General features: G+C 38.1%; 2 protein-coding genes and 1 pseudogene across 2 annotated transcripts; all 3 read left to right on the top strand.

Moving 5' to 3' along the window:
- Positions 1-1,141: 1,141 nt before the first annotated feature.
- Positions 1,142-4,525, top strand: LOC137726030 (uncharacterized). Its single transcript, XM_068464888.1, has 10 exons — positions 1,142-1,481; positions 1,814-2,158; positions 2,480-2,552; positions 2,680-2,792; positions 2,959-3,043; positions 3,192-3,264; positions 3,480-3,535; positions 3,620-3,685; positions 4,067-4,132; positions 4,212-4,525. The coding sequence occupies exons 1-10, from the start codon at positions 1,312-1,314 to the stop codon at positions 4,290-4,292; spliced, it is 1,128 nt and encodes a 375-aa protein (XP_068320989.1). The 5' UTR covers positions 1,142-1,311; the 3' UTR covers positions 4,293-4,525.
- Positions 4,526-6,261: 1,736 nt separating this feature from the next.
- On the top strand, positions 6,262-14,391 carry LOC137724784 (putative disease resistance protein RGA3; annotated as a pseudogene).
- A 3,370-nt stretch (positions 14,392-17,761) lies between these two features.
- LOC137726488 (cytochrome b5-like) lies at positions 17,762-19,496 on the top strand. Its single transcript, XM_068465423.1, has 3 exons — positions 17,762-17,999; positions 18,871-18,937; positions 19,074-19,496. Exons 1-3 carry the CDS (start codon positions 17,913-17,915, stop codon positions 19,328-19,330), a joined length of 411 nt encoding a protein of 136 aa, XP_068321524.1. The 5' UTR covers positions 17,762-17,912; the 3' UTR covers positions 19,331-19,496.
- The last annotated feature ends 3,272 nt before the right edge of the window (positions 19,497-22,768 follow it).

Raw genomic sequence — 22,768 nt, 5'->3', positions numbered from 1 at the left:
CTACTTAGGGATTTCTCCCACCACCTTTAAGGACTCATTTAGAAGCTTTAGAGGAATATTTGAGTCCCTAAAATAATATTGTCTACAATAGAAATCCCTTATAATATCATCCCTAAATGTAATTACTAAAATATTAAAAAATTATTGTTCATTTCATTGAAGTATTGTAACTATTGGTAAAAATAAAAAAAACTATCTCTACCATTGATTTTTTAAGAATTAAAAAAAAAAAAAAAAGAAAAAAAGGCAAATGGGAAGTTACCTCACTTGGGTGGGCTCAAAAAACAAGGAAAAAAAACATAAAGAGCACACCATTTCCACTCAAATTTAATATGAAGTCCATTGTTTGAGTTCCTATATGTAGTGTTTGTATTTGAGAATTTTGTTGAGGTATTCAGCGAGTTTCTATGTATTGAGATACTTTGAGGAGTTAAATTCCGGCTCATTGGAAGTCATTTGTCCTTATATTTAGGGACTATACAGTTGTTGGGACTCCATTTAGGGTCTCCATTGAAGATGCTCTTATGCAGTTGGACAAGTGTTATTTAATCTATTTACTTTTTTTTTAAACAACATATATTACATTAAGGAAGAAGAAATAGGAGAATAAATTAGTATCGAACTCGCGATTTATGTGAAGTAAGACTTTTCATGAACTCTTTGTTACATTGTTTTTTTTGGCACAATATTTTATGATATTGGCACAAAAATTGTGTTAAAAATATGAGGTCGTGAAAAGTCTATAAAGAATTTCATTTTAAAAAAAAGAGTATTCTTAGCATTTCTCATCTTACTTAAACTACTTTTGCGCAAGTTTTAGAGGAAAGGGATTATCTTTGAATCTCTTCCACCAAATCCAACCAATTAAACAATTCAGACTCTTAAAATTTGATTCAACAGCTAAAAGCATGGTACGCTTTTAAAATTACAATAATTTTAATCATTGAATCAAATTTCAAAAATCAAAATTGAATGATTAGGTGAATTTTATAGAAGAAATCCGGAGAGCATCCATTTCCAATTTCAAAATCAACTCCTTCATCGGTTCAATTTAGGAGATGAACTTTGCCTAAAGCCTAGCCCACGACCAAAAGATCCGATTTTGTTAGACGCAAGTAAATTCGTCTTTTCCCATGACTCACTGAGTATCTCAGTCCCTCTTAACAAGCATATACCTCTGAAGACTCTGGTTCCTCACTGACCACTCACATCCAAGCAAATGGAACCAAAGCCGCCAATCCTTTTTCCAAATGCCACTTAAGCTGATTGCCTCCACAAACATAGGGAGGAGGGAGAAAGCAGACGTCTCCAATGGCGGTTTTGGCCCATGGGTTTTATCTACCCACACCCACACGGACACCCAAATCATCAAATCGGAAACTTGTTGGGCATTCGAGCTCTATCATTGTCAGACGCAGATTGCTGACCGACGGGAACGAATGCGTGCAGGTTTCCGAACTCTTCACTCCCAAGACTTTCAGGTAAGTTAAACTTTTTGGGTAATTTTTTTTGTTGTATTGGTGTTTGGTTGCTGAGAAAATCTGAGGGAAAAAAGAGGGAAACTTTGAAAGATGTGAAAACATGGTTAAAGGGTGTTGGAACTGAAAACCCAACTCGTGAATAAGCTAATATTTGAAGTAGGAGATGCAAGGTTGAGGCTTTCTTTTTCTTTGTCACGAGTGCTATTTCTATCCTTACCAGCTCAGAAATTGATCTCTGACGTTCTAGATATTCAAATTTGATGGTATTAGTTGACTGGTTTTTCGGTATTTAGTCGGTTTTTTCATTGTTGATTTAATTTTTGTACTAGCAGGATCAGAAGCTTTTCTGACGAGGATGCAGGAAATAATGAGGTTGAAATATCTAAAGACATACTGGATGGGGAAGATGGGATTTCTGATGAGCTGCTTGGAAATGTTATGAATACTGAAATTAGTACAGAAAGTTCGTTTCTTGCTAAAATAGCAATTGCACTAGGCGTTGCCGCAACAGTGACTCTGATATCGGTTGGCATCAAGGGTGCACCCGCTATTGGGTCATCGAATGGAATTCAAATTTTTCCAGATAGTTCATCCTCTTCAGTAATGGCTGCAGCCAACGTCGGTTTCACTATCAAAGCTTTTGGTTACAGCATTGTTCTCCCAGCATTTGCACCGGGGTATATTCTTAACGTTTTTTTCTTAAACATGCCTGATGGAAACTCTCTTTACTTTTTTATGGTTACAGTTAATTGAAAGACATTGCTGTGTTATTTCTACACCCATTTAAAAGCAGCTGAGACAAATAGAATAGTACTTTGTTACTGCTGATTTTGCGTAGTACAAGTGGTGATTCGTGATCATTGTAGCAAAATAGAAGGAGATGATTTTAGATATTATAGCATAGGACTCCCTAGTGAAGTTTGCTTCACCTCACGGGGTAGTTTGTTTCTTTATTTATTTCTGAATCGTGCATGAGTCATGACTATACCGTGTTGCAGGTGGATCTACTTTTGGTTGCTTATGGCTGCAGGCTGTGGACTTTTCATTAGTGAAGAGGCTCTAAATATTTGGGTCTGTCCTCTTTTCTGGTATTCTATTTCACAAGCTTAAATATTTAACTTTGAATTTATCACTGTTTCTAACTCCATGGTTTCAAGCCGGTTTGAACTTGTGGGTAATCTTTTTGAAAACAATTTAGGTTGGCATATCTTTGGCTCAGATGCTGTCTTTGGATGGGACATGTCAGTCGTTTGCTGAATCTTTTTCGAGAAATGCTCCATATATCATATCCACAATTCTTTGGGTGTATTGGTAATGTAAAGACGGTTTTCAGTGCTGGTTATCCAGTTACAAAAGCGACCCCATAGGCTTTCGCTTTCGTGTCTCTCTGGCCGCACCATTTTAGTCTAGCATTGTCTGTCTATACGTCTTGTAATATTGACTATGGGAATATTACTTTGATGTTTTCATATTTCAGGGGAGTGTGCATCAGTGATCTAATACCATTTTATCTCGGGAAGCTTTTTAGAAAATCCAGGGCCTCCAATGATGTTCTCTTGAAGGTTAATCTTACTCCTACCTTCTTGCTTCAGAGTTCTTATATATCTGGAGTGCTTATTCCCATGATGCACGTACCTATTTTCTGCAAGTGGTAAGCACCACTTTTGTGTTTTAAACTTTTAATGAAGTTTAACCTGATGATGGATGCAGCTAGGGATTGGAAAAGAGAAAGCTTTAAGCATAACCTCTGCAGTGCAAAAATATGGCAACCTCATTGGTTTCGGTAAGCTCTAAAGCTTATTTGTTTTAGATCCGTGTGATTATGTTTCGAATGTGCAAGGTTATGAATGATTCAAACTTTTAGTCGTGAGTTGACGAACTCCCATAGGCCAATATATGTACAAATTTTGAGGTAGTGTTGTGTAAGAAGATTATAGGAATCCTTTATGCTTGAATTATGGTATTAGATAGTGACGTTTCAGTGCATTTTTCTTTCAGTTGAACGATTTTCGCTTGGAGTGAGAAATCCAACGGCTTTTCTAGCAGGGACCTTGGTTAGTCTGATATAATTCATCGTACTTTTTGTTGTTATTTTGCTTTGATTGACTTGGGAATGACATGCTTTTACCTGAGTGCAGGGCATTTCTTCAGAGTGTTTCTTTGCTGGAGTTTGTTGTGGCGGTTTGATCACCCTGCCTCTCCAGGTCAGTTTAGTTCTGTTAAAAACACTTAAATCTATACTTAACTAGGTAGAACTAGAAGACACGTCTCAGGGACACGCTCTAGCTAAAGTTGCACTTTGGTGGACTGGGGCAAGGAATTGGTAAATCTTTGATTAAAATCTTCGTGTTTTTAAAAGATCAAAGAAAAACTAGAAAACTTACATTCATATGCAGCCAGTTTGAGCACAATCCGTCACTCATTTCAATACTTGTCAGAAGGAGTGAAATTTTTTAGAAGTTTCAGATTTTCTTGGCTTTTGAGGAGTGATATTTTCGATGCTGGAAAAAACAAGTGTAGCAATTGATATCCAACCTTCGTTCGAGGACTAGCCTAACTTATTCTCTTTTGCTTTCTGATCACAGTTGTTAATAGGATTCTTCCTAAGGGAGCACCCCGTCGTTGCCCTCACTACTGTTGCAACAACAATTGTATGCAAGAACTCTAAATCTATGAATGAAATTATTAAATTTTTTGTAATTTCATGAATCTAACTTGAAAACTTTCCAGGGCATTTGGACCATCTTCCCTTACGCCGTGGCTGCATCAACGGCATTATTCCTTTACTTGAGACGCCACTACTCTACCTAGTCAAAATAAATTCCTAGAAATAGAGGATAGAAGTTATAACATATTCGTATATACAGAGAAATTACTGTGATTATTCTTGGAGTAATATTGAATACACCTTGTGTCAGAGAATTAGTGACTGAGGGTTGTGAGGAGCTTAAGTTTGGCGCATTTATCGCTCCAAATCCTCCTCTCTCTTGAAGTTCTGAGGACATCCAGTGCCATAATTTAGAGGCTATTCCCATTTTAGACAACCTCACATCCCTCCGTGTGACTATTGAAGAATGTGATGGATTGACAAGTCTGCCGAGTGGGCTCTCATCCTGCACATGTCTTGTCAAGTTAAGAATACTGTTCTGTGAGAAATTACAATCCTTGCCGACAGGTTTACACACTATTAACTCGTTTGAAGAAATTGTGTATTGGTTGGTTCTGGGAGGAGCTGGATTCTTACCCGGTTTCTGAAATTCCATCATGAAACGTCTTAGAATTCTACGGATGGCCTAAGTTCAAGTCTCTGCCTCCGCTAATTCGTCTCTCGACCAGTCCTGGTAACAGAGGTGGCTATATCTTATTGTGATGGGCTAGAGACTCTCCAGAGTAGGATGTACGTTCTAGAGTCGAGTTATCTCTAAAGATTTGGAGATGCCCGGAAGGTAAACAAGTTCCTCATTGAAAATTATTAATATAAAAGATCCAATTCCTCAAAACGAGATTCCCGACAAAGTGATCACTAAGATGTGATCCCCAATAAAAACGGCAAGAAATTCATCGAGATGTAATCTTCAACAAAAAAAATTCACGATGTCATTCTAAAGATCTTTGAAATGTATAGCATCTGAATTTTTTTAGAGTTACTTCATCTAATCATTGAATAGTGTCTTTGTAATATATTTGAATCGTCGCTTTGTTGTCCTTAAGTAGTTCATTATTAATATCTTTACAAAGTATTGTTTAACAATTGAATATGAAATTCCTTGAAACTTTGAAAGCCCTTCATCAAAACATGAGCGGATTTCCGTTATCCCTTTCTTTCCTCCCACTCTCCTCTGTTCCTTCTGATTTTCTTTACTTCTTTATCTCTTTCTTTCCTCTCACTCTTCTCTATTCTTTCTTCTTTCTTCTTTATCTCTTTCTTTCCTCCCACTCCTCTCCCTTCTCTCTTCTGTCTTCTTTCTTCTTATAATTTATCTCTATATTCCCTTCCTCCCGCTCGTCTCTGTCCCTTTATTTCCTTTCCTCTTTCTTTCACTCTCTTTCTACCTTTGGAATATAGCCAATTTCAAGGTTCCTTACTGAAATTTTGACCAACTTTTTTGAGCATGATATTATTTCTTGTCTTTTGAACAAAACAAGAACCAGAACATTAAAAACAATCATAAATTAATTTTAATCTAAAATGATTGACGGTAGACAAACTTATAAATTACTTTTATCTATTTCAAATTTCAGAACCAAAGTGAAAAGTTATTTCAATCTCAAAAACTATTTTAACTAAAATATCTAAATTAATTGACATTAAAATCATTACTCCGATTTCATTAAAACTTGAAGTTTGAATAAGGACAAATTTGCAGAAAGTCAAAGAATGTTCAAATGGAAAAGAGAGTTCGTTGTTTGGCATGGGGAGGAGTTTTCGGGAAAATAGCAATGCATCACGATTCACGAACTGGACATTGGCTATCTGGCATTGCACAAATCATCTCTGTGCAGTAAGTGTCAAGGTCATTTACGTCTTTTTGACCTTCTCTTGGTTGGATTTATAAGATTACGAAAGAGTTGGAAGGGAAATAAAAATTGGACATTTTCCAAATTTACTTTATTCTTTCCTTTTTCATGCAAACTACTAACAAGTAACGACCTTTGCTTTTCTCTTTCCTCTTTCCTCTTAACTTTACTTCAAAGAACGAATCAATTTTCCCAACATTTTCATTACCTTCCTTGTCCTCTCTCTGCAACTCCCACACTTCAATTCTCTCTCTCTCTCTCTCTCTCTCTCTCGCGCCAAGAACTCAATCTATTTCTCCACAACCACGAGTCTAAGGCCTCTCGGTTAGGCCTCTCCCCGACCTTCCTCACGTTAAGCGTAATAATTCAGATCATAAACCCAGGTTAGTTCCAAATCACAAATTGTTGTTGAAGGCTCTTAGATTTCTTCATCTACTTTCCTTAACTAGCTGAGTATTAATCTGCTCTTTCTTTTGTGTACCAAAGGAAGGATATGCCAGAGATATTTAGTTTCACTGCTGAGGGAATACTTGCAAGGGCGGCTTCACTTGCCACTGAACCTCTCATCCGTTCTTGGGGACTTGAAGCAAAACTGACAGGCCTGCATCAAACATTATCCCTGATTCAAGATATCACGCGTGAAGCTGCTGAGCAACTACAAGATCCGGTTGAGGCAGTGGCGTTGTGGGCGCAGAAACTTACAGACGTAGCTAATGATGCCGATGATGTCTTGGACGAAATTGACTATGAAGTTCTCCACCATAAGCTGGAAATACAAAACCATTTGAAGAGAAAGGTACTCAACTTCATTTCACTCTCTAATCCGGTTGCATTTCGTATTAAAACAGCACATAGAATTAAGAAAATCAACGCATCGTTGGTGGATCTCAAGAATCAGGCGTCTATTATGGGACTAGTTTCCAAAAATATAGATGCAACTTCTCAAGCAATGAGATCGATCAGAGAAACCAATTCATCAATTGGCAATGAAATCATGGTTGGCAGAGATGAGGTCGTGTCAAATATACTTGCAACCTTGACCAGTTCCGAAGTCGATCAAGAAAATCTTTCCGTTATGGCCATTGTGGGAATGCCAGGTTTGGGAAAAACTACTTTGGCCAAGTTAGTTTATAATGAAGATGAGATAAATAAACACTTTGATAAGAAAATATGGATACATGTATCCAATACATTTGATGTCGATTTAATTTTGAGTCGAATCTTAAAATATGTTGACTGTGGAACGGTTGATATACAAAGTCAGGAGGCAGTGCTTAAAAGCCTCCAAGAACAGTTGAAGGAGAAAAGATGTCTTTTTGTACTAGATGACATTTGGAATGAAGATTCTGAAAAATGGAGCAAACTGATGAGTTGTTTGTCAGAACTCCATTTGGCACGGGGAAGCACCATGCTTGTCACCACATGCAGTTCCAAAGTTGCAACAATAACGGGAACACTTCCTCGCTGCGATTTGGGATTTCTATCGGAAGACGAATGCTGGTCCATATTGAAGGAAAGAGCATTTGTAGATAACACTGCTGCTCCTGCAGATCCTGATCTAGAGGAAGTTGGAATAGAGATTGCCAAAAAGTGTGCAGGTTTACCATCTGTGGCAAAGGTGAGGACTGTTAATTTAGTATTATTTTTATTTAAAGTTTACACTATTTTGTTTGAAATCTTATTTGTTGTCATTATAACTTCAGCCCACATACTAAACGAAGTAATTTCCACACTTCCTTTTGATCTTATGCACTACTCTACTTTATTCTATCATTTGATTTTCTAATGGAACTAGAAAGAAAGGAAAAATACAAAAAAAAAAAAAAAAAAAAAAAAAAAGAAGAAGAAGAAATTAAATGACAATATTCTTCATTCAGGCCTTACAAATATGACAATTAAAAAATATATAGTACTCTCCTTAGTAGGCCTAAGTGACCCATTAAGCCTATTATTGGCCACTAAATATTGTTATAGGGTCCTAACAATCATAACCACCCCCCCCCCCCCAAAAAAAAAAAAACATAAATAAATAAATAAATGAAGGCATATCCTCATGCTGTAATTGTAGTTTATGCTAAGTGTTTTTTTTTTTTTTTTTTTTTTTGGAACAAACGATGTTATATACATTAAATGAGAGGGGGTGAAGCCTAGTCTCACAATGAGTCAGCAATAATGTGATTCAAACTCGCATTTGGAGAGAATCGAACATAAGATCTCTCACTTACAAGTGAAGAGAAATACCACTAGATCGTAGTATTAAGTGGCAAAATAGTTTATGCTAAGCTAGACCCAATAAGCTCTGCCTTTGTCCAAGTATTAGCGTGGTAGCTACAACCAAAACAAGTGCAAACTTGTCATCAAAATACTAAATATCAAACATCAACATCATAGCCGAAAACTAAAATAAACAATCTCAAAAATAAGAACACAAGAAATTTAACATGCTTCGGAGCAAAGCCTATGTCCACAGGTGAAGCACGGTGAGGAATTTCATTAAACAAATGGAGATTGCAAAAGAGTGTGTAACTCTCACAACCCAAATTGATTATCACCAAATTGCCAAATGAATGAGCCATGAATTTGCCACACACTCATGATGACTCCAAATGTGACCTCCACCCAAAACCTAGTGAGAGAAAACTCTCTAAACTAATGGGTTTAGCACACAAAATAAACCAACCTTAAGGTCCTATTTATAGTGCATAGGACTTAAGTTACAATGAGAATCCTAATCCTAATTGGAAGTAAATCATCCCAATCAAATAGGTAATTAATAAAATCTCTCCACCAAGTAAGAAATCCAACCAAGAAATCAAATCCAAACTCAAATAGGAAACCAAAACGAAATGGGTAACACAAAACTAATTTTTGCATCATCCTAATTTTGAGCCGTATATCCCAACAATTTCCACCTCGGCGAGAAATTAGCAAAATTTCCAAATCAAATACAAACTCCAAATTTGGTTACCAAATTACAAGCACAATAGTGATCACCAAATTCTTCAAAGAACTAATCTCCCCCTAGACTCAAAAAGTCCAAAACTCTTCAAACTTGAAATTTCCTCCAATGCCTTCTCCAATAAATTTCATTATGGAAACTAACAAACATGAAACAAAATCCAAACAAAAGCTTGAACATATGAACCAAAAGTGCGAATTGCACTCTACCAAAAGAGCTTGAGTACCAACCTCCACCTCCTCACATAACCTTTAGAGGAATTCAGAACAATAATCTTTTGCAATGTTTGCGTTAACACTAGCAAAAGACTTCTCAAATAGCTTCTTGTTGCCCTTGAGTTTAGGGCAATCTACTTTCTAATGACCCTCTTTATGACAATAGCTACGAGTGTTCTTTACAAATTTTCCCTTTTTCTTATTCTTTCCTTGAACTACCAAAACTCCATCTTGCATGTCAGACACTTTATTCTTTAGCTCTTTAGAATTCAAAGGGGTTTTAACATGTTCCAAACTAAGTCTTTCTCTACCAAATAGCATGGTATCGACAAAGTATTCATACGAAAGAACATAACAAAGTTATTGCATAATCCTCATCACTAATTTGGTCATCCACACTTTTCAAATCCATCAAAAGTTTATTGAAATCATCAACATGTTTATGAAATGATGTACCTTCATCCATTCAAAGAGTATGCAAACTTTTCTTCAAATACAACCGTTTAGCAAAGGGTTTAGTCATATACAAGCTCTCTAATTTGAGCCACAATCTTGATATCATGAACACTTCCACAAATTTTTGTCTCATCTAACACTGTAAAGGTTTGTTCAAGTCTTTCGGTCTCCCACAGTGCATGGAGGACTTTATTAAATATAATCTTGGCTAGCTCATATTCGGACTATGGGTGTTAAACAAGATATAACTATCTTAGATGAGAGAGACGCCATCATTGGACATTCCAATAGCAATGTAGACTTTCCAAAACACCGACGAGACATTGAATCTCTCATGAAAGCAATGTCCTTGTCCCGCAAGCATTACATGTACTCATGTTCTCATCTTTTACTTGGACGTTGGCCTGCTAAGGAGCTACAATAAACATAGTATAATGATAAATTGTCTTTCCTAAACACTCGTGATAGTCCGACTAGACTTGATCCTTTTTCTAGATACACTCCCTTAGACGGTAATGATTGTTGACCACTGGACAGTCATTCTACTTGATATATAGTATTCTCCTTAGTGGGCCTAAGTGACCCATTAACCTTCTTACATATATTGACCCATTAACATTGTCAGGGTCCCAACATTCTCTTTATCAACTAAATGGCCAGTAAAAAGAAAAGGAATGTAGAAGTGCACAAAGGTCATTAAAAAAGGCCATTGCTCTTTCTCCTCACCCATGTACTTCTATTGTTGCATTATTGATCTTGTAGGTTGATGGTTACAAATTTCTTATAGCCACCAAAACTTGGTCATAGCGAACCAATTTAAGATAAAATATATTTCTCACGTCGATCAAAATGTTTGTGCTAGATTTACTATTCTCTCATCTCAGCCACACACGAAAAATCTAAACCATATAGGAAGTCAATTGAAATGTTAACAACACCATGATTGATAAGTATAAAAAAGTTTAAATGAAACATTTGTATGGACAAGCCAAGTTATAGTCTGCATCAATACAACACAATGTGCACATATTAGTCAGCTTCTGTCAAACTACAAATTGATGTTTTTCTTGTTATAATCGGTTATGCAATCTATGAATTATTTAACAACAAATCTAACTATTATGAACCAACAGGTTTTCGGAGGAATGTTGCGTTCTAAGAATGGTGCAAATGAATGGTCAACAATTCTAGAAAGTAAAATATGGGACTCTCCAGAAGCAGAAGAGATGATCATCTCGGGATTGAAGTTGAGTTTGGATAATTTGAAATTCCCATTTTTGAAACAATGCTTCACTTATTGCTCAATGTTCAAGAAAGGCTCTGAAATTGAAAGGGATGACCTAATCCAACTGTGGATGGCTCAAGGATTGCTTCACCCTTCTTCCGAGAATAGTGATCTAGAGATGGAGGATATAGGCACTGATTATTTTCATATTCTGTTGCAAAACTCCTTACTTCAATATCTTACAAAGGATGACTTTGGTGTTGTTGCCAGATGCAAGATGCACGTTCTTGTGCATGATTTTGCAGAACTTGTATCAAAATCTGAGAGCGTGACTTCAGATTCTAATGAGATGGTTGACACACTGAAGATTCGACATGCTTCACACATTCCTACTTCTGTTTTGGAATCAATTCCAAAAAAAGTTTTAAGGGGATTGCGCTCATTGTTTTCTAATAATGAAGTTCCTAGTAACATGTTGCCAAGGTTTAGGGGTTTACATGTCTTGAATCTTTACAATGCTGATATTAAGGAGCTGCCGAAATCAATTGGGAAACTGAAGCAATTGAGGTATTTAAACGTTTCTAGAACAAAGATCGAAGCAATCCCCAAATCTGTCGGCAAGCTCCATAACTTACAGACATTAAGAATGGAGTATTGTAGGCGGCTGAAGGAGTTTCCTAAGGAAATCGGAGATCTGATCAACTTGAGACACATCTATTTTGGTCCTGTCCAAAAAAAGAAACGTGCTAATTTTGGTTGGTATAGGAAATCTCATGTTAGGGTTGGGCAATTAACTAGTCTTCGAACCATGCCTTATTTTATTGTGAGTCCTGATGGAACCGGTCGTGGAATTGAGGAATTGGCTGGCTTAAACCACTTGAAAGGTGAGTTGGCTATTTATGATCTGGAACATGTGAGGGATGGAGAAGAGGCGAAGAAATCGAATTTAGTTGGGAAGAGAAACATACGAAAGTTATCACTTATATGGGGTGAGGAAATGAGGCCATGCAACAACAGTGAAGAGGATGTTCTCCAAGGCCTCCAGCCGCACCCTAATCTTGAAATTTTAGAGATTCGCAATTTCATGGGTGCTCAATTTCCATCTTGGAAGCCACACAACAACTTGAAAGAGATTCGATTATTTCAGTGCGATGTATGTGGGGAAGCCCCTATGCTTGGCCATCTACCTAGTCTTATGCATCTTGAGTTTAATACAATGTGCAATCTAAAACGTTTGGGAGATGAGTTTTATGGCATTGATGATGCAATGAAGACCAAGGCTTTGTTTCCTACATTGAAGACATTTAGAATTATTGCGGCCCTAAATCTGACCGAATGGATTGAACCACCAGTGGTGAAAGAAGAACAAATATCGGTGTTTCCTCGCCTTGAGGAGTTGGATCTCGTGGAGTGTCCACAAATAAGAAATTTTCCTGATCATTTTGCATCCCTTCGTAAGTTGGAGGTGAGTATTTGTCACGAGCTATCAAACCTAACAAGTCTGGTAGAAAAGTGTACCTCTCTTCAGAATCTGGAAATATGCAGCTGCGACAAACTTAGATCCCTTTCATTATTTGGTTTGACATCCATCCGGAAATTGTTGTTTAGTTCACGTGGTGGTAAATTAACAACAACCAGCCAGCATAGTGGACCAGAATTGTACACTGGAGTTTCTCTTGAGGAGTTGTCCATAAAATGTCCATCTCTTGAAAATTTGGGAATAAGCCGCTGTGATAGTCTGATATCCATTTCAGTTCACGGTGTAACATCCCTTCGAGGATTGGAGATTAGTTCATGTGGTGGATTAATATCAATGGACCTGCGAAGTCTACCAGAATGCTATATCCCTCTGGAGGTGTTGTCTTTAAGGTCGTGCACAAGTCTAGAGTCAATTTCAAGTTTACACGGATACACATCCCTCCGTGAATTGACCATTGAAGATTGTGACGGACTAAAAACTTATGCATCTATTGGGCTTGAATCTTGCACTTCTATTCGTGCGCTGGGTGTCGACGATTTTCTACAATTGAGGCAGCATGCAGCTGATGGGTTAAACATCTCTCTTATTGAGGAGTTGACCATTTATAAATCCCCCAAGTTAATAAGCATTTCAAATCACGGTCTAACGACACTCCGCAAACTGGTACTTATTGCAAGTTGTGTACCGGAATTGTCTATCGACAGCAGTACTACACTGGAGGAGTTGTCTTTACAGGTTTGTACATCCCCTGCTTCACTGTGTATCGACAACTGTGAAAGGCTGAGGCATGTTTCGGTTGATGAGCTAGAAACACTCACTATTCTTGGGGAGTTGACTATAAGGAATTGTCCTAGTCTAACATTCATTCCAATCATTCCATGTCTTCGAGGATTAGTGATTGAGGGTTGTGGGAAGCTTTCAAGTTTGCTGAGTGGGTCGAAACTTGAGAGGGTTAAAATAAGTGGTAGCCCCAACCTACCATCCATTCCAATCACACCAAGTCTCCGAGAATTGGTGATTGAGGGTTGCGAGAAGCTTTCAAGCTTGCCGAGCGGGTTGAAACATTGCAACGCACTTGAGAGATTGAAAATAAGTGGTAGCCGAAATTTGGTACGCATTCGAATTTCGGATGTATTCCCGCCATCCCTTGGGCAATTTGTAATTGAAGATTGTGCTCAACTATCAAGTCTGCAAGGCCGTCATGAATCTCTTGAGGAGTTGAGTATAGTGAAATGCCCCATGCTAAGATGGAGTTCAGTTGCCGATGAGGGGAGGAGTCTGACCGCCCTCCGAAAATTGGTTATTGCAAGTTGCAGTGGACCGAAATTGGACATTGACTCTATCGGTACTCTTGAGGAGATTTCTTTACGCGATTGCACCTCCCTTGTCGACTTGAATATTGAAAGGTGCAAAAATTTGATATCTTTGGCAGATGTCGATGTAACTAGCTTGCAGTCTCTTTCCAGTTTAAGAATACGTAATTGTAAGAAATTACAATACTTGCCGGCGGGTCTACACACTCCGACTCGTCTGAAGAGTTTGGAGATTGATGGGTTGTGGGAGGAGCTCGATTCTTTCCCGGTTCCGCAAATTCCATCATCAGACTGGTTAGAATTCCACGGGTGGCCTAAGCTCAAGTCTCTGCCTCAAGTAATTAATCACTCGACTAGTCCTGTAACACAGTTAAACATAGATGATTGTGATGGGCTGGAGACTCTTCCAGAGTGGTTGGGTGACCTTACATCTCTTACCCTACTGGGGATTAACAATTGCAAGAACCTCAAGTCTCTGCCTTCCGCCCAAGCTATGCAACGCCTCACCAGACTAGAATATCTAATAATTTCAGGATGTCCCAGTCTGGCGGAAAGATGCGCCAGGGGTACCGGCACTGAGTGGCCCAAGATTTCTCGTATTCCATGCCCCATACTTAGGCCGTAATTTCTTCTCTCTCAAACCAAATAATTCATTTGTTCGATTCCCTTTCTTTCACCTTTTCCTTTCTTCTTCTTCTCCACTATTGAGTATTGACCAAACCTCATTTTTTGTTAATTAGTTGATCTAAGATGGGAATGAAGATTGAATGTTGGCCTGATATTTCTCACATTCTAAACGTCAGAGGTAATTTCTTGTCAAACCAAATTATTCATCAAGTTTTATGTCTTAAATATTTACTTCCACACCTTTTACCATCATTTCAACAAATTGCAGGTTGTTTTCTACATTTCTTGCTAACTTCTTTGCGTTACATATGATCAGCCAGCGTCCAGATTCAAGACCAATCCAACTTCTCACTTCCAAGTCAAGAATGTACGTTCTAGAGTCAAGTCATCCTCTAAAGATTTCGTGATTCAGGAAGAATCCAAGTTTTCACTTCCAAGTTTAAATACACTAATAAATCAGGCATCACTGAATCCGACATGTGCATGAAGGAAAATGTTGAAGCTGGAAAGTTACATTCCGACAAGAACAAGTCCGATATGCTAACCAAGGCTTGTCCGAAAGGCAAACATCAACACCGCAGAAACAGATGAGGTCTGCATTTTTTTAGCACCGTGTTGGAAATGAGGGTAATGTTCAAATTCCCTCGTGTAAATGAGACGTCACTACGAAGATATTTGTTATCATGCAGTTTACTGTAGGATGTCCAGTCCTCTGTACTGTGAAAAATTCATCCAAAAATCTACGTTCTAGAGTCCAAGTTATCCTCTAAAGATTTCGGGAGAGTAGAGAGTGTAATCCCATTTTTGGGAGTTTGTCACATGTACAAACACCACATCTACCCAAAAATCATACCTGAATTAAAATTCGGTTATAAATTAGGTTTCCAGTTTTCCGATAGGCCAGAAAACGTCGAGCTAAAATGTGAGGCAAACACACAAAACTCTAAGTGGCGCCATAGCTTTTGGTGGCAGTAAGTGGAGCCAACAAAGAAGCCAAGATTTAGACCCATAAATTTTTATGGAAAAAGACAATACCATAAAGCAAATTAGAACCGTACGCTTCAACACAGGTAACAAGTTCCTAATTTAAAATTATCAGAATAAAAGATCCTCAAAACAAGATGCCCGACAAGAAGTTCACTAAGATGTAATCTCGAATAAAAGCAGAAGGAAACTCACCGAGGTGTAATCTGCAACAAAAAAAAAAAATGTATGACTGGCAGGGTAAAATAGACGACACCACTTCACAGCCCTAGACTTTTAATATGTCACCGAAGAAAGGAGTTCAAGCTGGGAACCAAGCTTCTCATCTGCAGATTTTCAGCCTTCAACCTAAGTTTGGTTAGCTGCTTCTTCCTCTCATATGCCACCTGAGCCATGTCCTTTCTCTTGTTCTCTAGCTCCTGTGAACACGAAATAAAAAGATGTTCGGTACTTGGCATATAACTTTACCAACAAATGTAACTTTGCATTCATAGTCAATCCGAAAACATCATGTCATGGATGCAAAAACACGTAGAATGCAAAGCTATTGCCAAGCTTAAAGGTAGTTTCCAATTCGAGCACATCTCAACAAATTTTAAAAACATATAGAGCCATGTATGATCATAAACACCGTATTCAAGGATGAATAAATAAATAAACATCATAACACCAACAAGTGAAATGAGCGAAAAATGTAAAGTATGAAGATAACTCCGTAAGGTAACAAATGTATCGACTCTGCTGTGGCTAACAACAATCTACATTCAAATTACATCCAAACCACATTCAAATTACAAGAAAATACAATCTACATTCAAATTACTTACAACAAATAAAGGACAATGTTAACAAATTTCGACATCTTTAAACACGAATTGTAAAAAGCATAAATCTTTTGAGTTGAAATTCATCTTATCTTGATGGTGTCATAATGTTTTCATCCGACCTCAGACGAAAGCTGACCCAACAAGCAGTATTTGTGGCCCTTCAGAAGCCTCAAATCCCTAATTTCACAATTGATCACAAACCCCAATTCACTGAAGCAATTCTTCAAACACTTAGAAAACAAAAATAAAGTCACACCACCACCATGCTCACTTGAGAGCATCAGGAACCACCGTCCTCTTCGTCTAGTCATACGGCGGTGGGATGCCCTCGTAAACCTTCAGCTCGCCAGAGCCCGCGCTTAGTCTTGTGCGGAATCATCCCGAAAAAAAAAAAAAAAAAATACAAACCAATCGCCATTAAAACAGTGAGTTTTGAAGCAGAGGAACAGAGTGTGAATTACGAAATTACGGCATTACCCTCGGACGTTGCGCCAGAAGATTTTGGGGGGAGAGGGTTGGGTATTCATGCGCTTCCTGAGGAACTTCATGTACTTCAGCTTCTGCCTCACCAGACCTCCTGATATGGCGATCTGCTCGGCGCGCACGACTGCGGTCGGCTGGCCGTTGAGAAGGTCCTTGGTCACTACCACCACTCGCTTCGCGCAGATTCCTGAGCCGGACACCAATTTCGCACCCTCGGATTCTCTCTCACAGCTAAGGGTTTTGTCAACCGCGGGCCCTGCATTGGTTTTTGGGCCGACTATTGGGCTTTGAACATTTCTAATAATGTTTTGTATTCAGCCAGTAATTGGGCTTTTTATTGACTTGGATGGTAGAACCAAGAAGTTTTCTCTGGTGCACTCTTGTTCGGAAATGAACTTTCTTTTGATGTGCACTACAGAAAATTTGTGAACCAAATCCTATTTCCTCACGACAATTCTTTTGGAGTGATTTAGATATGAAAGTGAGTGCTAGATGATAAATTACCAAGCATTTACTTAACAATATGATGTGTTTTTAGAGTAGTGTAAAGTTTAGATGCATCTCGGTCTGAGGAGAAATTTTAGTGTGCGACTAAAGAATCATAAGTCTGTGCGGCCACTCACCAAATAGAGAGTCATTGTGTTTATAGCATCTAAGGTACCTTGTGATCCCATCGATGTGAGTTTCTGCATACATGCAACTATGTAGAAGAATTTTTCTAGACTAAAGGATCACAAATACGCAATACAAAAGATATGTGTTAGAAAGTCTTTGAAATTAACAAAACAAATTAGTGAGAATCATGAAATGCACTATCTCAAGTTATGATTATATCGACAAGAGTTTGATATGACCGTTGTACAAGTTGTAGAGTCGATTCATTGACGAAAACTCTGCCTACGTAACCAAATATTAAGCATGAATGTGTGAACAAGATATTTACTACTCGAGCTACAAGCCTGCACAAACTTTTGATGTCCCTCAAGTTGATCAAAACACAAGACGGATGAAAATAAAAAGCTAGCAAACGAGCTTTATTTTGTTCAGAAAAATTAAAAAAAAAAACAAACAAGCTAGCTTGACTACTACGTGGAATATGAACATTAAAAAATAAAAAAACCACCAACCGTATAGGCAGTTTGTGGTTGGTGGACGGTTGGTGGAAGAAGGGGTCATCCCACCCCTTTACTTGCCCAACTCCCGCACAATCAAACCACCAACCCACCTTCCCTTCTTTACTCTTTCAAATCAAATCAAACTCTGTGAAATCTTCAAAATCTCTGCATTTCCAAGTCTTAGAAGTGAAGAAGCAGATCGGCCTCTGACTCTCCTCCGACGACGACAATGGCTGGAGACAAAAAGGTTTATACTTTGGCTGAGGTCTCCACTCACAGTGATCGCAAGGACTGCTGGCTTGTCATCGATGGAAAGGTAATGTTCTTTCTTCTTCTGAACTGCAGTTTTCAGTTAAATTTTGGGATTTGCGTGTGTGGTTGAATTTGGGTTTTGCTCTGATTGGATCTAGGTGAAGTGTTTGTTGGTGGGTTTTGACTGGTATGGTTGAATATTGGTTCATATTCTGACTGCATGTTGGACTAAGATCAGGATGAAATGTGTTCGAGATTGCCATAAAAACAAGGAAAATTACAAGTTCATAGATTGGTACGAGTCAGATTGATAGACATTGGTTGAGATATAGATTTCAACTTATAGGAGCATGATTCAACTGCTGATGGATGTGCATTTCTTTTGTGTTTTTAGTGAATTTATCGCCTCGAAAGGCGATAACTTGTGCTTACTGTGCATTGGTTTCTCTTAAAATGGGTGGTAAACTGTGGAGAATAGCTAATTATTAAGATTTTAGTTGGGGGTGAAATGATTGATTAAGTTTAATGAAATTATTGCATGAAGGCACAGCAAATAAAAAATGGTGCAAATGTTGCAGATGGACTTTACAAAGCCGATTCCCAGCCGGCTAGCCCTCTTCGATTCCTTGTTGAAGGAGTATTAGTGTAGCTGATTTAACTTGGCATAGTTCAGGTTCCCTTCTTAGTAAGCGTAGATTATCTATTCGGTCCACTTTGTTCACGTTCATTACCAACTGATGTGCCCTCAGTTTTATATTACAAAATTTGACGGTAATAATGCTTCCATTTGTCAATTATTTGTATCTCAAGGAAAAATGTGTTGCTCTTTGTGTGTGTTCAGTGCCAATCATTTGGGGAGGGAGTAGCAATATGGAAGAAATTTTGCGGTCAAGTGAGGGTAGATTATTTATATTGTGATAAACGTGTTGGAACAGGTATATGATGTAACAAAATTCTTGGAGGACCATCCTGGTGGTGATGAGGTCTTATTGGCAGCCACAGGTACAACACAGTGACACTCTCTCAAACAAACAAAATTGTTTCCCTTTTCATATGCACACAACACAATATACAGGCCAAAACAGAAACCTATTGATTCGATGTGATTCATGGTCCTAATATGATCTTTGGTTTGCAGGAAAGGATGCAAGTAATGATTTCGAAGATATTGGCCACAGTTCCACTGCTAGAGCAATGATGGACGAATTTTACGTTGGAGACATTGATTCAGCATCCATCCCCGCGAAGAGGATGTACACTCCTCCCAAGCAGCCTCACTACAACCAGGACAAGACAACTGATTTCGTCATCAAACTCCTCCAGTTCCTTGTTCCTCTGCTAATTTTGGGCTTAGCCTTTGGCGTCCGCTTCTACACCAAATCGTCAACAACATAAATGTAGAAGCCAAAGGAGAAGTGAGAATGCTTTCGAATAAGTTTATGACGGGGTCGCAAGGACCCTTTGTTAGTTTTTGGGTTTGGAAATGCTGTTGATGAAGGGATGTTAGGATATATTTGACTTCTTTCTGGTAATGAGTTTAAGCCTTTGCTTTCAAACTTCACTTGAATTATGAGTTGTGGTTGCTGATACGACATGTCGTGGGACTGATCATGGCCCAATACACACAAAATTGTGACTGGTTGTTGGGGCTTGATTCAGGGCTCCACATAAGTTTTACAGACCAGCTATTTACACCCAGCGATTCCATCACTACACCCAACATACAAAAACGATGTTGGGTTCCTTTCCCATTTTGCCCTTGCCTACTTCTACCTTCATTTGAAAATCAGAAAACAACGAAAAACATATTTTGGATAAAAGAAAACACGTGCAAAACCCATGATCGACCATGGCCTCCATCTCCGTGGTGGTGGTCGAACATGCAAGCGTCATGGTCGACCATGGTCTCTCTCTTCATGGAAGCCACAACTAGTAGAGAAACTTGCCTACTATATAGATCCCACTACGACGATATTTTAAATTACCTATTGTCATGTGTCTTAACATTTACATATAGCAGTACATGATTAGTAAGAGAATCGATATAGTGGCATATGCAGAAAAGTTCTTCACTACCAAATAGTCATGACTTCTGTTTTGTTTTTTTCTTTTACGCAAATCAATCATCTATTACATACCCTTTAAGGAGAAACACTTCAAACCAATACTTGCAAAAAATTAAAAAAAATATCGATCTCACTTTGCAAAAGAGTTATCACAATTAAGAATCAATTAGAATATAACAAGTGAATAGCCGATGAGCTCCCTCCTCCAATTAAAATACTTCACTGTTTTTGTATAAAATTTATAATTATGAGACGTGTTCATCTAACTCACAATTTTTTTTTCCTCTTTAAGTTTGGGTGATTGAGTACCATGATCAAATTCTTGGGGCATATAGGAACTGTTACATCCCATATCGCCCAGTGGAGTGAGCCTTATATGTATATTCTCATCTCTACCTAGCACGAGGCCTTTTGGAAGCTCACTGGCTTTGGGTTCCGTAGGAACTCCGAAGTTAAGCGAATTCGTGCAAGAGTAATCCCAGGATAGGTGACCCACTGGGAAGTTGTCGTATGATTCCCAGAAACAAAACCGTGAGGGCGTGATCGGGGCCCAAAGCAGACAATATTGTGCTATGGTGGAGTCGAGTCCGAGATGTAGTGGAGGCCCGGGCCGTGGAGCGAGCCTCATATGTATATTCCTATCTCTACCTAGCACGAGACATTTTGGGAGCTCACTGGCTTCGGGTTCCGTAAGAACTCCGAAGTTAAGCGAGTTCGTGCGAGAGCAATCCTAGGATGGGTGATCCACTGGGAAGTTGTCGTGTGAGTTCCTAAAAACAAAATCGTGAGGGTGTGGTTGGGGCCCAAAGCGAACAATAATGTGCTATAGTGGAGTCGAGTCAGGGATGTGATGGGGGCTCGGGCCAGGATGTGACAATTTGGTATCAGAACCTAACCCTGGCCGTGGTGTGCCGACGAGGACGTCGGGCTCCTAAGGGGGGTGGATTGTTACATCTCACATCGCCCAGCGGAGTGAGCCTTATATGTATATTCTCATCTCTACCTAACACGAGGCCTTTTGGGAGCTCACTGGCTTCGGGTTCCTTAGGAACTCCGAAGTTAAGTTAGTTCGTGCGACAGCAATCCCAAAATGGGTGACCCACTAGGAAGTTGTCGTGTGAGTTCCCAGAAACAAAACCGTGAGGGCGTGGTCGGGGCCCAAAACGAACAATATTGTGCTATGGTGGAGTCGAGCCCGGGATGTCGTGGGGGTCCGAACCGGGATGTGACAGAAACCCTCTAAGGTTCGATATCTATCATTTTTGGAAAGCTTCAATCTGTTTTAGGACCATTTTTAGATAATCCATTATTAAAATAAGTAGCAAAAGCCAAAAGGAAGAACCAGAAACAAAACAAGACAAGTTTGATTTAAGTGGAAGTAGTGGAATTATGCTTCTGGCTTGTTTTGTTTCTTATTTTTTCTTCTGGTTTTTGCTACCAATAGTCATGACTTCTGTTTTGTTTTTTCTTTATGCATATTAGTCATCTATTACATTACTCTTTAAAGAGAAACACTTCAGACCAGTATTTAGAAAGATATTGAGCTAACTTTGAAAAAAAAAATATCACATCACAATTAAGAATCAATTAGAATATGAAAAATGAATTGCCGATGAGCTCCTTCCTCTGGTTAAACTATTTTAAGGTTTTTGTATAATACTTAATTATCAGTTTTTCTTCTAACTTACAATTTTTTTCTTTGAAGTTTGGGTGATTGAGTGTTTATGACCAAAATCTTTGGTTTGATATCTATCCATTTTTGGAAAGTTTCTATATGGTTTAGGTAGGACCAATTTTGGATAATCCATTAATTAAATAAGTAGAAAAAAAATTAATTAATTTAAAAAATAAATAAAACCAAGGAAATAAGTAGCAAAAGCCAGAAGGCAAAACAAGACAAGTTTGATTTAAATGGAAGTAGTGGAATAATGGGAGAGATTTTTCAATGTAATCGGTACATAAGATAGTATATCACGTGTCATTATACAAATAGTGAAATATGTGTGCTAAAAGGTTAATAATTTAAAAAATAAAAATTTAACTATTTTTATTAAAATACGTGATGTACCATTTATATTTTTGTCATAATGAAAAATTTCCCAAATAATGGAAGAGGAAACAATAAAAGAGTAGGATCAGCGTCAACGGGTGCCGATGATCTCGAGGCACCTCCGTTGGATCATAATGTTCTTTGCCACACATTCTTAAATTCGTCCAATCCTATGCTGCTTTTGAGGAGAAAGTTTTCTTTGTTTTTATAACACAAATGGTATACTATGTGTTATTATATAAGTAGTAAAAATTTTATTTTTTATATTATTAATTTTTTAACACAAAATATTACTTGTATAGTGACACATTATGTATCATCTTGTGTTCCGGACATATAAAAAAGTCTCTTGCTCTTGAGGCTCTGCTTTGACTGCGCACCACTAGATATTTTGAGCACAATAATCCTCGAGTCCCCAACTGGTTATCTTTACTTGAAGAATGATAAAATATATTTTTGTATAGAACTCGTTTGTGGGTATTTTTAAAATGTCTGAAATCGTTTTTGGTAAAAATATTTTTGGAATCAATTCTTAATGAAAATGTAAGTAAGTGGTCCTAGAAAATCACTTGTTTCTCTGAAAGAAGCACATAACTGGTGTTTTTTGCCAGAAATCAGTTGAAGTGCTTTTGAAACTAAATATATTTTCTCTGAAAGCATTTTCAGTTATTTTAAAAACACTTCCAATAAGCTCTTAGCTATCTTTGTTGTTTTTGT

The sequence above is a fragment of the Pyrus communis genome, chromosome 2 (genome assembly GCF_963583255.1).
Source record: "Pyrus communis chromosome 2, drPyrComm1.1, whole genome shotgun sequence".
Classification (NCBI taxonomy): Eukaryota; Viridiplantae; Streptophyta; class Magnoliopsida; order Rosales; family Rosaceae; genus Pyrus; species Pyrus communis.
The sequence above is the reverse complement of the archived record's forward strand: the minus strand, read 5'-3'. Positions and strand labels throughout refer to the sequence as shown.

What these genes read in the sequence shown, in the direction of transcription:
- LOC137726030 (XM_068464888.1), top strand. Translation starts at nt 1,312, where the DNA reads ATGGCGGTTTTGGCCCATGGGTTTTATCTACCCACACCCACACGGACA. An exon ending in AAGAGGCTCTAAATATTTGG is followed by an intron (nt 2,553 to 2,679) that starts GTCTGTCCTCTT and finishes AAAACAATTTAG; the next exon opens with GTTGGCATATCTTTGGCTCA. An exon ending in CTTTTCTAGCAGGGACCTTG is followed by an intron (nt 3,536 to 3,619) that starts GTTAGTCTGATA and finishes ACCTGAGTGCAG; the next exon opens with GGCATTTCTTCAGAGTGTTT.
- LOC137726488 (XM_068465423.1), top strand. Translation starts at nt 17,913, where the DNA reads ATGGCTGGAGACAAAAAGGTTTATACTTTGGCTGAGGTCTCCACTCAC. An exon ending in GGCTTGTCATCGATGGAAAG is followed by an intron (nt 18,000 to 18,870) that starts GTAATGTTCTTT and finishes GTGTTGGAACAG; the next exon opens with GTATATGATGTAACAAAATT. An exon ending in GGTCTTATTGGCAGCCACAG is followed by an intron (nt 18,938 to 19,073) that starts GTACAACACAGT and finishes TTTGGTTTGCAG; the next exon opens with GAAAGGATGCAAGTAATGAT.